The 13,603-nt window shown below is 46.7% G+C and overlaps 1 protein-coding gene and 1 long non-coding RNA gene across 2 annotated transcripts; one reads left to right on the top strand and one right to left on the bottom strand.

Moving 5' to 3' along the window:
- Positions 1-7,394: 7,394 nt before the first annotated feature.
- LOC124466372 (cysteine-rich protein 1) lies at positions 7,395-13,386 on the top strand. Its single transcript, XM_047018203.1, has 5 exons — positions 7,395-7,563; positions 11,854-11,948; positions 12,297-12,354; positions 12,996-13,040; positions 13,312-13,386. Exons 1-4 carry the CDS (start codon positions 7,524-7,526, stop codon positions 13,034-13,036), a joined length of 234 nt encoding a protein of 77 aa, XP_046874159.1. The 5' UTR covers positions 7,395-7,523; the 3' UTR covers positions 13,037-13,040; positions 13,312-13,386.
- Positions 7,493-9,158, bottom strand: LOC124466374. Its single transcript, XR_006955929.1, has 2 exons — positions 8,857-9,158; positions 7,493-8,734 (listed from the first exon to the last, which is right to left on the bottom strand). It is a non-coding gene; the product is annotated as an uncharacterized LOC124466374 (long non-coding RNA).
- Positions 13,387-13,603: the final 217 nt, after the last annotated feature.

Below are 13,603 nucleotides of genomic sequence, written 5' to 3'. Positions count from 1 at the left end.
CAAGTATCTGTCTTCCCCAGAGAGTCTGGTACAGAAATGTGGCCTCTTACAGCCAACCTGCTGTGTCTCCAACACAGCCAAGAGAGTCAAATCATGCAAATGGGTGCGAAAATGATTAAATGAACTGACCTTTCGTTGCTATGGCCAGAGCAAGGATACAGTCTGTTTTGTGAAAGCCTTTTTTTGCCAAGACCAGAGCCTTTACATGGTGTGAATTAACTACCGACTAAAGACTTAGTGCTTGGCGTGTTATGACTTGAAGCCTGCCAAATCCACAGTGAGGTGAGACCCATTCAGTTCTTAAAAATGACAAATGGGTCTCCAACTAGGTACTATAATAGTTCTGTTTGTATGTGTTCCGACAAATATGTGTATAGCCAGAATAAAGTATATAGTCAGAGTTCTACCAGTGATATATCTTCCCCAGGTCTTGGAATAGACCCAAACACCACATTAAATAAAACAGCATGTGCTTGCATCCCAGCCACACATCCCGATTCTGAACAGATACCTTTACATTTGCAGTCTGTTGCTGCCCAGTAGGAGACCTAGAACAATCCAGATAGTGTTAGAAGGGCTGCATCGACCAAAACGGAGTCAACATCCATGTGACAACCCCTCAGCATGAGTTTGATGCATGTCTAGGTCTTTGGGTCTCCGGAGAAAAGCGACCCTTTGGTTTCCGTGCTCATGTGGGTGACATGTCTGGGGCCAGGGAGGGAAGAGGGGATTTATTGACTGTATGAAGCATAATTCACACAGACCCATGGAACAAAGGCAGGATTGTACTTTTAGATATGAGGAGGAGGAAGCACACTCTAAAGCTAGCAGACAGACTCATTCAGATGTTCTAGCCTGTGTTGTAAATGATGATGTTCTTTTGTGGCATCGTTCGTCACAGTCAACAAAGTCATGTAATATAGATGCTCCTAACAGGCAGGATGAAGGTAAATATCAACACAGCTGGCTCTGATGAGACTTAGCCTCACAAATTGGAAGTCATGAAAGGCTGTAATTGATACTGCTCTAGATTAGAAGTAACAGGTATCTCAGAGATGATTGGATGTATGACCTAAATGGTGTCCCAGCAACCAACAACACATGTTTTTTGAGAATGACAATTTGAGTCATGTTAAGTTACAAACCTGCTGACTTCTAAATCAGGACTTCCTCCTTCCTGTTGTTAGTTTCTGACAGGAAGGGCTTTTTTTTTTTATAGAGGCAGGAGTACAGCAGCTAATGTTCTAGAACGCATCACCCCTGTGTCTCCTGAAGGCCTCTTTACAGCACCATGGCAAGGCCTTGTGGTGTTCGAGAACACCTTTCTAACATGATAAGGCAGTGGGCGGTTCTAGAACCCTCCCCACCACACCTCTGCAGCTGAGGGTGGACAGGTGAGCCTCCTGCCCCAAGTCTGTGTGCACACACACACACACAGACAGAAACACGCACACACACATCCACACGCAGGAGAGCTCTGTCTTCCTGGGGACTGCACACACACACACGCACCTACATACAAACACACACACACACACACACCCAGAGCTTCTTGAACCTCCCAGATCACAGGCCTGAGCCATCACAGGTGAAATATGAGTCCTCTGTCTCACTCAGGTAACACATTCTAGACAAGCCTTGCAGGGAAGTTGGCTACAGTGCAATAAATAAGGATTGGACAGCATGTTCTGGGGGTATAAATGTGACAACACTGTGAGAGAGCAGGGGCGGGGCCAGGCCAGGGCGGGGCGAGGCCAGGGGCTCAATGCTACAGTGCTCACACTGACCCGACATTGATGACAAGCAGATGCTCCTGGATAAGTTTCTTTTCTGAACCATGCCTGGCCTTTCTGAGACAGATACGCCGCTCTGAGGAAATGATGTCACAGAAAGGCTGACGGAAGTAATAACCCTTATCGCTTTAGACTCTCGTCTGTCTATGCTGATGAAGTCCCACACAGCTGTCACATGACATGACACATCAAATATAAATTGAAAAGACCAAACTTCCAAAATGACTCCTTTCTTCTTCAGTTTCACCTTGCCGAGGAGATTGTTTAAGGCCGATAAGAGTTTGATAAGCCCTCGTTTCAGTGCTGCTATTTTCCCTTCCCCAGGCCGAACTGGAAGGAAACGACTGCAGATGATCATCAAACGCGGTCTGCCTTTTCATATCCTGTTTTTAAGAAGCTTCTGGTTGCCATGACACACGACCCAGAATCCTGACAAATAATTACTCGTTGCCAAGGAAACGCAGTTCTTATTGTTTATTTGTTTATCTTTTCTCTTCTTTTTTTTTTTTTTTTGGAAATAGTTGTTAGACTGCCAAAGTTGTGGCTCACTTGAGACTGGTCCTAATGTTTGAGGGTAGTGGAGGCTGGCTCATTTGAATACAGTTGACATGATTCCTTTTGTTTAAATGAGGAGCCTCACTTGAACAAAACACATTTTCATGCCTGTTTGCAGACGTGCGCCACAAGACATTAAGATGCGAAGGACGGAACTTTCACTTTGTGTCTCTTTGCTGTCCGTCCACCCGGGCGTTTGAAGAGCGCGTGTGTGCACGTGCACATGTGACTGCACGTGTGTATTTTGCTATCTATGTGTGTGCATATATTTGGATGTGGATACATGTTCTGTATGTGTACATGTGTGCGTGTGTAAATGTACTGTATGTGTTAATGCACGTGTGTGCTGCGTGTTTGTTTTGACTGCGAGCCACGTCTTGACACCGATTCAAACCAAACACACATCTTGAGCCTGTCGGTTGTCTCCTGCTTCTCACAGGGAGCCTGTGGAACGTGGGAGGTGAGGGCCTCAGCTAACAAAGAAGGAGGATTTAGACAGACTGCACAGAGACAGCATTCATTACCCCGTGACAGCGCCTGCACGTGCGTCACCTTTCTCAACCCCGGTGTGGCTTCTCTCCGCCAGCAGGGTCACGAGGGGTGAGGTTATCTGTCGATAGGCCTGAACCCTGCAATCCAGGCAGGTTCTCTCTGGTCTCAGGATAGACGGGTGTCATAGCAGTGAATGACCTCACAACAAGTGACATTAACAACAAATAGAACCTCATTAACACGTCAGCAACGCTATCATAATGGCTGTTGGACTGTTTAAGAACATGGCTGACAGAGTTCCGTCTGCAGTGTTTCTATGGAAGGTTCCAGGCTGTGCTTGTGGTGCAGGTGTGTCACATTCCGCACTGTGGTTTTACACAGATATAAAAAGGTGGATAGTTCATTGGCCGCTGCTGTTTGTTGCTGCTCCACATCTGCACATCTGCTATATTGGAGCCCTCATGATCCGTTGGTAAATGCAAACAATGTGTACTGAGAAATTGAACATGATACTGGTTAATCTTTGGATTTTTATTCAGTTACTTGTTATCGTGTTCAATTTATCATGTTTATGACAAACCTAATTAGATGAAAATCGGTTCTGAATTAAACAAGTTACAGTAAGAGGTTTTTAGAGAAGTCTGTATCTCTCAATACATATTGTATTTACCATATGCACCTTCTGTTTACCGTATGCACCTTCCTGCCATAGTAAATTCCTTGTTTGTGCAAACTTACTTAATAAAGCTGACTCTGATTCAGATTCAGATTCTGTATGTTTTTCCTATCGGATCTCCAATATGGTAGACACACTGACACACATCAAATCACTGACGCAGTCACTAGCTACCTTTCTAGAACTATCGTTAAACTGCTCTAGTCACAGCAGGCATTGTGACATCACAGGTGTCTCTGATGTGGGTAACTGCTGATCGCCCTAGCAACCAGATCAAAGCCTGGGTGTGCCTGTGCTTTCTGTTCAGATGACATCACCGTGGAGGGTTATCTGTGCTGTGTGATGGCACGGTGAGCATCAGGATGACTCAAAGCTTCAGATCATGAACCCATGGATGGCCACTGTCAGTGCGTCTGTGTGTGTGTGGTCTTGTTTGACCAGAAGTAAAGTAAACTCGAAGAAGTTGACATTGTGGGGAATTTTCGGGAGGCCTTATAACCTTTAGTTTGAGGGGGTTTAGGGTTAGAACTGGTGTTGTGGTTCAAGGTAAAGGTTAGGGTTTGGGGATGACACCCTTTTGAATCAGAGTGAATTGTCGGTTCTCACCCAAAGACATGTCAAACTGTGCGTGCGTGTGTGTGTATACGTGCGCATGAATCACATGTTCTTCCTTCTTTGTGACTCACTGTCTTACAGTTTCATAGTAAACAGATTATGTCTGCTTGGACTGGGAACACTGAGTTCTACAGAGCCTTCTCTCTCCTGGCTGCAAGCCTCCTTGGCCCCACACCGGTCTGAAACATGTCTCTCTCCCGCCACTGACTTTCTGTTCCTCCTGCTCCCCCTCCCTCCTTCCATCTCTCCCTCCATACCTCCCTCCCACACTCTCCCTGCCTCTCCTTCCCTCCCTCTCGTTGAATCTGACAGATTCACAGGAGTGATGACCGACACTACCACGGATTGTTTTGTTTCCATCCCTGATTACCTAATCACGGAGCTAGAGTTTGTTAGTGCTGCGCTCTCCTCTGATCCCCCCAGATAGACTCCCATCCATCATTTGCAGAAGCTACAGTGTTCCCAATCTCATAAAAGAAACCCCCAATTTCCCGGTTCAAAAGGAGCAGGCAGAGCATGGATATGTCATGGATTCACAGTAATGGATGAACGCTTACACTAACTGTGAGGGAACAGGGAACTGAGAGTTTAACATGTCGTCCAGTTTATCAGTTTCGATGTTCTCTCCATTCAGGACGGTGTACATAAGACTCTGTTTACACAGAATTCTTTTCTTAACTTTTCCTCCTCCTTTCATCCTCCCCGCTCCCCTCCCTCTCCCGCCTTCTCTTGGTGTCTCACCCATTCCCTGTTCTTATCTCTGTCCCTTCCTCTATCTCTCCTTCCATCTTGTCCTCTTGCTTTGTGTAATGTAATGCTTGTTTTTGCCGAGCCCCCATGAGGATCCTTCCTGAGTGAAGGGAGAGGATGATGACCAGGGAACGAGGGAGTGTAATCGCAGGCCAGGAGGGAGTGACAAAACATGCGCCAGGCTGGGGGGCAAACGGGGTCACGGAGAAGAACGCCTGGAGCCCAGTCGAGACGACCCCCCCACCGCCAGCACCGAGGGCAGGGCGCTGAAGCATGACCCCCCCCCCCCCACCCCCACCTGGACCTCCAGGGTGGCAGCAGGGAGACCTGGCACAGATTACCCCCCTGATGAGGCTTCTCCTGCGGGCACCGCTGGCACGCCTGCCTGATCCCATCGAACTGCTTCCAGACGGGAAACCACAGAAGAACAGCTCATCCCAGGAACATCTCCTGAACTGCATCTCATTCTAGAAGACTAGATACTGAATGTCCCAACACTAACAACCCACAATCTGGAACACATAACCATAACAAGAACGGCCTCTGATATTCCAGCGACCGTCATTTCCGACCTTGAAGCCCTTTCCCAACGCTGTGCTTGACATATTTTTGAGGGTAACTCTCTCAACTTTACTCCCAGCTGTAATTCCTGTCCAGTTCAGATGACCAGGTCAGGGACAAAAATAAACGTGCTGCTCTGCTCCTCCCCTCCACCTCCTAACCTCAACAGGCTGGGACCAAAGTCTGGGTCCTGTTCATGGATATTCCACGGCGGTGGGACGGCTCGTTGTTTGGTTGCCATGGCGAGCTAATTAAAGGGATGGTCCGAGACCTTGTTATCGTTTTGAAGTCAGTCAACAGCGTGGGAGCACACAGAGAGAGAGAGAGAGAGGCACGCAAGGTGTGTGTGAGTGCGTGTATGAGTGTATGCTTAAAGCTCAGTGTGTGTTTACACAGTTAACACCCTCAGGCTTATTTAAACAGACAAATTGTCTTCACCGCTTTTCTGTGTCAAACAGAAAAGGGTAATGACATCAGGTTAACCTTTGAACCCGCTGGTGAGGGCGTCGAGGTTTTGAGAGGGAGTGTTGAGAGAGTGTAAAACTGTCATTTTCTTTCTCATGTCATGATGGGACTAATAGGGCAGGTCCTTCTGAGCGAGCTATCGAAACATTCTCTGCGCCAAGTCGAGACATTTGTGACAACACAGCACTGTGCGATCCAACCCCAGTTACACTCCCATCCGTAACTGATACACAGAAGCTGGGACGAGGCTGGATGGGTTAGGGCTGGATGCAGGGACGCGAGCACGCGTGATGTCATCCTTCTCTGACCCGAGGGTGAGCCCATGAACCGCCCTACGTCAATGTCACATTCCATCATGCTCCCATATCTAGATAACGTTGCAAGGTGTGCAAGGTTTCCTTGAAGTGCTGTGGTGAATAGGAGGTGTGACTGACAGACAGATCCCATTTCAGACGTCTGCTTTCTGAGCAGACCCGAACTGGGTGAGCTCCTATACGTTTCTCGCTAAAGGGGTGTTCAGACACAAAGATGTCAGACCCTCACTAAACATGAATACCCATTCCTATCAACCATCACAACTTCCTGTTTCCACCACTGTCTCTGGGCACACTGGATGCGATATGAAGCTGCAAACAGGTTTTGAGAAATAAGGTTTGTTTCCGAGTACACGTTTTCTTAATGGTATAGGATCGATGTAGTAATAAATACGGTATATGCCATAATAAATCAAATTTATATATATATATATATATAAAATGTTTTCCGAGGTGGAATTCTGCCATTAGACTGATTGGGGTTAAGGAGCAGATCTGTGTAGGAATGAGGCAGCTGAATTGACAACATTTTTACCGCTTTCAAGTCAGAACTCATATCCTGCCTAGACCAAGCACGATCAGGCATTCCCTCCAAACTCCCTACAGAAGCTCAATATTTCCTTTTGTTTTGTTTACCAAACGTTTTTTGACCTCCCCCTATACGTTTTCAATGTAAAACCCCAGTTCTCGGGAGTAGATTGTGTTTGGCTGAAATAAACACCTGCATGCACAGCATGATGAACTTTGACACTAGGTGTTGCTCCTACATAAAAAGCATGGCCCCAAATGATGAGCAAATATTTCTAAGAACCAGTTAAACCAGCCTTCCCAATGAAAATATGACTAAATATAGTTATTTCAATGAGCAATATTGTGATTTAGTTACACAATAATTATAGCATGTCACTGTTTAACAACTTTTTTGTGATGTTTAAATGGCTTTATTATATTTGAGGTACAAGATCAATATTACATTAGTAATATTATACATCTAGTTTCAGTGCAAATTCAAGGCAACTTCACATCAGAAAAGAATATTTCTGTCGCATACATACACCCTCGCTACATACACGCGCACATTCTCCTACGACGCAAGCGCGCCCACAAAGCCTCTCCCTCCCTATTCAAAAAGAAAAAGTTTCATCGAGCGCAAACTATTTCCTGAGTGGTATAAATACGCGTCCCCGCGCACATCTGGTGTTCAGAACGAGGCGTGGTTGTTAACACACAGGTGGGCAGCAGTACAAGTTCAGGATACTTTCTCTCTTACTCTCTTGGAGATCATCACTTAATTTTGCAAAAATGCCCAAGTGCCCAAAATGCGATAAGGAGGTTTACTTTGGTAAGATTTTTTTAATTCTGTTAATTGACACATTAATTGTCAAGTTGAAATTGTATGTTCATTCGTTTGAGCAAAAATCATAATAATCTCAGTTTATCTGATAAATCTTTATTTGTGTTGCTGCAGTAGAGTTCTGCTGGTTCATGCAGTTGTACTGCCACCCTGGGTCAATCTGACGTGGAATTATCCGCTATTTCCTGTTCTGTAAAATGAAAGCATGTCTGAATATTTCACTATGTTTAAGCCCCTATTTAGATCGTTAAAATGGTAAGATAACGCACGGATAGCGGGAAGTCATAATTACTTAGAAGAACAAATATTCTGTTGCACACCAACCTTTACTTTTTATATTTTAAGAATTTTGTCGAAAATGATTTTCCGTTTTTGAAGTGATGATAGTAGTCAAGCTATAAATGCTTTGCTCATAACATCTTGCTCACAGCACGCTATCTATAAACAAACAATGGACAGTTAGTGTGGTTAGCCGGCAAGCCATGCGCGTCTATTCATCTCAGGATTTGCATGTCAAGTTTTGCATAAACTAATTTTGCAAAGCAGAGGTTATCAGTAGAAGATAATCCAGGGCCAGTGAGGCAAAGTCCTTCCCAACTCACAAGGACAGGGCACAGTGGAGGCACAGTGGAGGCACAGTGGAGTCACAGTGGAGGCACAGTGGAGGCACAGTGGAGGCACAGCCTCACTCAACTGTGCCTCCACCAGGTCTACTGCTACTGGTAGGAATAAAGAGCTTCTGTGGCTTTATCGGAAACATCTGAAAGGACTTTCCCTTCGAGAGGATGCATTTCTTCTTGTCGTGAGAGATTGCCTCTGAGAAACGTTAGAGGAAGAAGCAGTCAGACATGGTTGAGTCGTCCTCCGGGGCATTCCATGGAAGCAGGACTGATTCGGGCTTCTGGGGAAATGATGGAAGGCCTTTTTTATTTTGTGCCTTGATCCTGATTCATTCACCACGTTGGCCTGAGTTAAGTCGCTGCTCCATCTCAGGAGACACAGAGAGGCTCTGTAGAGGGAGCGCTTGGTTCGGACTGTCAGTCAGATGGATCGACCTCGCTGGCTTGGGAGACGTCTCTTCTCCTTTCCTTTCCGCAGATTAACTTTCCCCTTTGAGCCAAAACAAGCACACATTTGTTTCGATGGTTTCTCTGTTTTTCTTTCATGTGGTGAAAAAAAAAACACAGTTTAGAATAGGAATCCTCAGGGTTGGAGAGAAATCAAAGCAAAGCTTTGTATTCTCAACCCCTGGAGCATGTGTTATCAGTTTTCTCTACTCACATATTCGCTTCACATCATATTTCGAGGTGTCGGCTTGGCTCTGCAGCTGTGCTGTGAGCCATGTTGATGAACATAACTCCAGCTGCAGCTGTAGGCCCTCACCCCCAATCTGGTCTATGCTGGTCTTCTGCTCTCCATACTGTTGATCTCCTAGCCCCATCCTGATGGCCTGCCCCTCTTCCTAAGGGATCAGTCTGTGTACTCCTCTTAACTCTTGTTTGTGTCTTTCCATTTTTCCCCCTCTTTTTTTTTTCCATCCTCCTTCTATCTATTTCAATTTTTCCCTCCCTCCCTCCCTCCCTCCCTCCCTCCCTCCCTCCCTCCCTCCCTCCCTCCCTCCCTCCCTCCCTCCCTCCCTCCCTCCCTCCCTCCCTCCCTCCTTCCCTCCTTCTCTCTCTCTCTCTCTCTCTCTCTCTCTCTCTCTCCCTCTCCCTCTCCCTCTCCCTCTCCCTCTCCCTCTCCCTCTCCCTCTCCCTCTCCCTCTCCCTCTCCCTCTCCCTCTCTCTCCCTGTCTCTCTCTCTCGACTCGAAGTCTGACTATTGCTCGGGCCATCAGATGGAAGCAATCATGCTACTGCTGCTGCCGCCCTCTGAGCGATGGAGGGCAAATTTACTCTGTTTCCAGAGAGGGAAACAATAAAGTCCACCCTGCCTGGAATTAGCTTCAGGATCACTGGCACATAGGGATAGAGAGGGAGAGGGGGGGGGGGGGGTAATTGTCAACAATCCTTAGTCTGTGTAGGAAATTACCCAGGAACTACAATTAGATTCTAGTGTTTACTGTATCTCGGTAGTACCCGGTCCTCTCTGTGGTTTATCCACAGTTTATCTTGTTTCTGCTTTCAAAATGGTTTTTGGGCAAAGGTTTCTGCAAAGCTCAAATTCCTACGATTGTTTTATGACGGTAAAGCGTTTTTCCTCAGACAAAGTCATCTATGACTAGAAGGTCTGTCCACAAGCATCCATAAAATATCTGGATGTAGAAGGAAGGAAAGAGCCTTCGTCTTCACAGGACACAGTTACCCGGTCTTGTGGTTAGTGTAGAGACATTGAGAAAGTTCATTGAGTAAATGGTTGAACGTTTCCCCATTTGGGTGTTTTTCCACAGAACCATGTGTGAGTGAGTGTTGGACGACCTCCACATAGCTACGAAGTCCACGTCCCCTGATGCAAAGAGCAGATCTGTCTATTCTTCTGTCTCTCACTACCCTGGTCACGCATCGCTTCTCTCCATGGTGCACACACACACACACACACAAGAGAAACACACACACACCCAGAAAATACATCTAAAAACCTGAGGATTGAGTGATGAGGAGTGAAGGCTTGCCTCGTTCATCACAACAACCAAATGTATTTGACACAAACTTTCCAGAAGAGCTTAACCTGTGGAGCTTAACACCATGCTAGTTTGGCCTGGAGGCAGAGGCAGCAGGGAAGCAGGGGGACAGAGAGGCAGAGGCAGCAGAGAGGCAGAGAGGGAGAGAGGCAGGGGCACCAAGAAGTCAGGGAGGCAGGGTCCAGTGTTTCCTGCTTGCTGTGACTTGTTATTGGAAGTAAATGCAGTCATTAGTGAAGATTTGGCCTGGATTCTGTTCCGCCTTACCCAACCAGAGTCTGCTGGAATACTGTCAGGACACACCATTGGCCTGAGATACACAGACACACTGGGCTGAAACACACAGACACACTGGGCTGAAACACACAGACACACTGGGCTGAAACACACAGACACACTGGGCTGAAACACACGGACACACTGGGCTGAAACACACAGACACACTGGGCTGAAACACACAGACACACTGGGCTGAAACACACAGACACACTGGGCTGAAACACACAGACACACTGGGCTGAAACACACAGACACACTGGGCTGAAACACACAGACACACTGGACTGAAACACACAGACACACTGGGCTGAAACACACAGACACACTGGGCTGAAACACACAGACACACTGGACTGAAACACACAGACACACTGGACTGAAACACACGTTTTTTGAGCCTGTATATCAGCTGTGAGCTCACGATCTTCCATCATTTCAACGTACAAACGTTTGTTTAACATCCTCTCTCGCACCAGACTTTAGCGAGCCCCTCATGCACGTTTACACCCTCACATGGTCATAATGGGATTCTCACAACATATTTATGGCCCTATTAGATGGCCTCAGTGCTCCAAAACCCCAAACTTTTTCTTCCTCCTATCGTCGTTTCCAGACGGTATTTGCGTGGGAGTAATGGTTGTCTCAGGGTCGTCCGGCGTTGAGTTCCGTGCTCGCCGGTTGGCCGCTCCCTCCCTCGTGATGGTTGCGCTCTGCGGTCCCGAGGAGGTCCTCATCCTAAACGGTCGTAAAAACAACCAGAGGCACATGACCACAGCTGCCCTCGCTGGTTTTACAACCGTCAACATCGCTGCTCGTTAAAGTCCTTGTCTCCAGGGCCCGGCCCAACAGATAAAGACGTTCTTTTATCAGACTTTATGATGCGAGGGAGAGGGAGGATGAGGGAGGGGAGTGCAGATTCCTCCAGGACTCTCTCCTCTGTCAAGCACCACACCCAGCCAGTCAGGCAATGTGCCCATGTCTCCCTCATCTGATGTGAGGAAAGAGCACAGATAATGTTCACGTGGTTCAGACCACACCTGTGGAGCATAGACGTTACACTCTGTCCCGACTCTGGGATCATCTAGTATGGTCTGGTGCTTTGTCAGTGTAATAATAATAATAATGATTATACATTTAATTTCTAATGTGCCTTTCTTGCACTCAAAGCGCCTCCTTAAATTCGAATCACAGTCTCACAACATAATATACAATAATAATAGCGTAAACCCAAAATGACCCTATCACGCCCTCTGCAGACTACATTGCCTTTTGTGTGCGTGCGTGTGTATGTGTGTGTGTGTGTGTAATTCAAAGTGTGTGGGTGGAAAGATGAGTGTGGCATTGATCATCCAATAATCATGTCTGCGTTGCCTTGGCAGCGGAGCGGGTGACATCCTTGGGGAAGGATTGGCACAGGCCCTGTCTGAAGTGTGAGAAATGCAACAAGACTCTGGCATCTGGCTCACACGCACAGGTGAGACCTCGCACACGCCTCACACACGCCTCAGGCACACACCTTACACACAGCAGACGTACGCTTCACACATACCTCAGTACACTCCGAACACACACCTCAACACACATCGGATACCTCACACACACCTCGATACACACAAGTAACACAGCCCGCACACACAAAGGCCTCACACACACCCCACACGTTCCTCACACACACATTCAGAACATTCTGGTCCGCCTTCATTCTGAAGCCGTGAACCCTTACGAGAAGTGACCTATAAAAGCCCAAACAAACAAAGAGTGACATAATGCATCAAATGATGTCATGCGTCGAAGGCTCATGCTGTCCTCTTCTTCCCTCCAGCACGATGGCAAGCCTTACTGTAACAAGCCCTGCTACGCAGCCCTCTTTGGGCCTAAAGGTATGTTGTCACCCTCTGGTTCGCTTGGTAGTCAGTTGATGGTTCAGACTGCACGTTAATGTCACTGGTGATTGCAGGGTTACTAATAAACATATTTGTCCTTGTCTCTGGGTCACCTTGTAAAATGATAGGATGTCCCCTGACCTCTGTATCCAGGGACAACCAGGGTCCAGGGTGTAGAACATTTAGTACAAGACAAAGCTTGCTCACAGTATGGTACTGTGTTCATATCAGCTGACCCAGATCTTAAGATATCTAGTGATGACCTAGAGAACTCAGTCACTTAAATGTCTATTACATAATAGTTTGCTTTACAAACTGGGTTTTGGAGATTTCCTGAACGAGAGGAATTGTTGGAATTCAGTGCCAGTGCTGGACAGGGGTCAGGCGTCATGGTGACGGTGTTGTTGTCGGTACAGTTCCGTCTGACGGTTCCATCTGATGGTTCTAGAGCAGCAGGATGCGTTGGGGTTCAGCTGCTCTTTTGTCTCCTTTGAAACCGAACTCCGGAACATTCCACCAACATAGTGCCCTCTCCTTCTGTCATGTGATGTAAGGTTTCTGTCCTTGTGTGTGTGTGTGTGTGTCTCTCTCTCTCTCTCTCGCTCTGTCTCGCTCTCTCTCTCGCTCTACTTTCTCAGGATTCGGACATGGTGGAACTGAAAGTCACACATTCAACTAGACAGGTAGGTCTCCTGGATCAGTTATACAATAGAAATCTCAACCCTGTGACATATGACTGCTAATAGATAAACTGAGAAAACAGACTTGCACTTGGGAATATAATACATGAAAATATGTTATTCATTTGATTTAATATGTTTACGTTTATGCATTTAGCAGACGCAGTATTGTATAGTATAGTATAGTAGTATAGTGTAATAGTATAGTGTAGTAGTATAGTAGTATGGTAAAGCAATAAAGTTTAACAAATGCCTTCTCTGTTTTCTGGTCCAGCCCTCGTAGAATCGTAGAAGCATGGATGTTCATCAGAAGACGAGAAAGCTGTATAGCATCCACCACCCCCCCCCCCCCCCACCCCCCACCATACCTTCGACCCCCCCCACCTCCCCCACCTCCCCCCCCCCCCCCAAAACCACAATAAAAAGGTGTTTTTGTGTTAATCCTTTTCTCTTTGCTTGTGTTTTGTGTTCTGAGGGAACGATGTTGTATATTCCTGCTAGTAGACCATGAGTGTTAAGACTTCCACATCTCCATTGTTGTACTTGTTCCAGAGTTCCAAGTAAAA

This window comes from Hypomesus transpacificus, chromosome 3 (genome assembly GCF_021917145.1).
Source record: "Hypomesus transpacificus isolate Combined female chromosome 3, fHypTra1, whole genome shotgun sequence".
Lineage (NCBI taxonomy): Eukaryota > Metazoa > Chordata > Actinopteri > Osmeriformes > Osmeridae > Hypomesus > Hypomesus transpacificus.
This window is presented reverse-complemented; position numbering and strand designations above follow the sequence as displayed.

Excerpts from the sequence above, each read along its gene's own strand:
- LOC124466372 (XM_047018203.1), top strand. The coding sequence starts at position 7,524 with ATGCCCAAGTGCCCAAAATGCGATAAGGAGGTTTACTTTG. Across the intron at positions 7,564-11,853 it reads CGATAAGGAGGTTTACTTTG|CGGAGCGGGTGACATCCTTG; the intron begins GTAAGATTTTTT and ends TTGCCTTGGCAG. Across the intron at positions 11,949-12,296 it reads CATCTGGCTCACACGCACAG|CACGATGGCAAGCCTTACTG; the intron begins GTGAGACCTCGC and ends TCTTCCCTCCAG.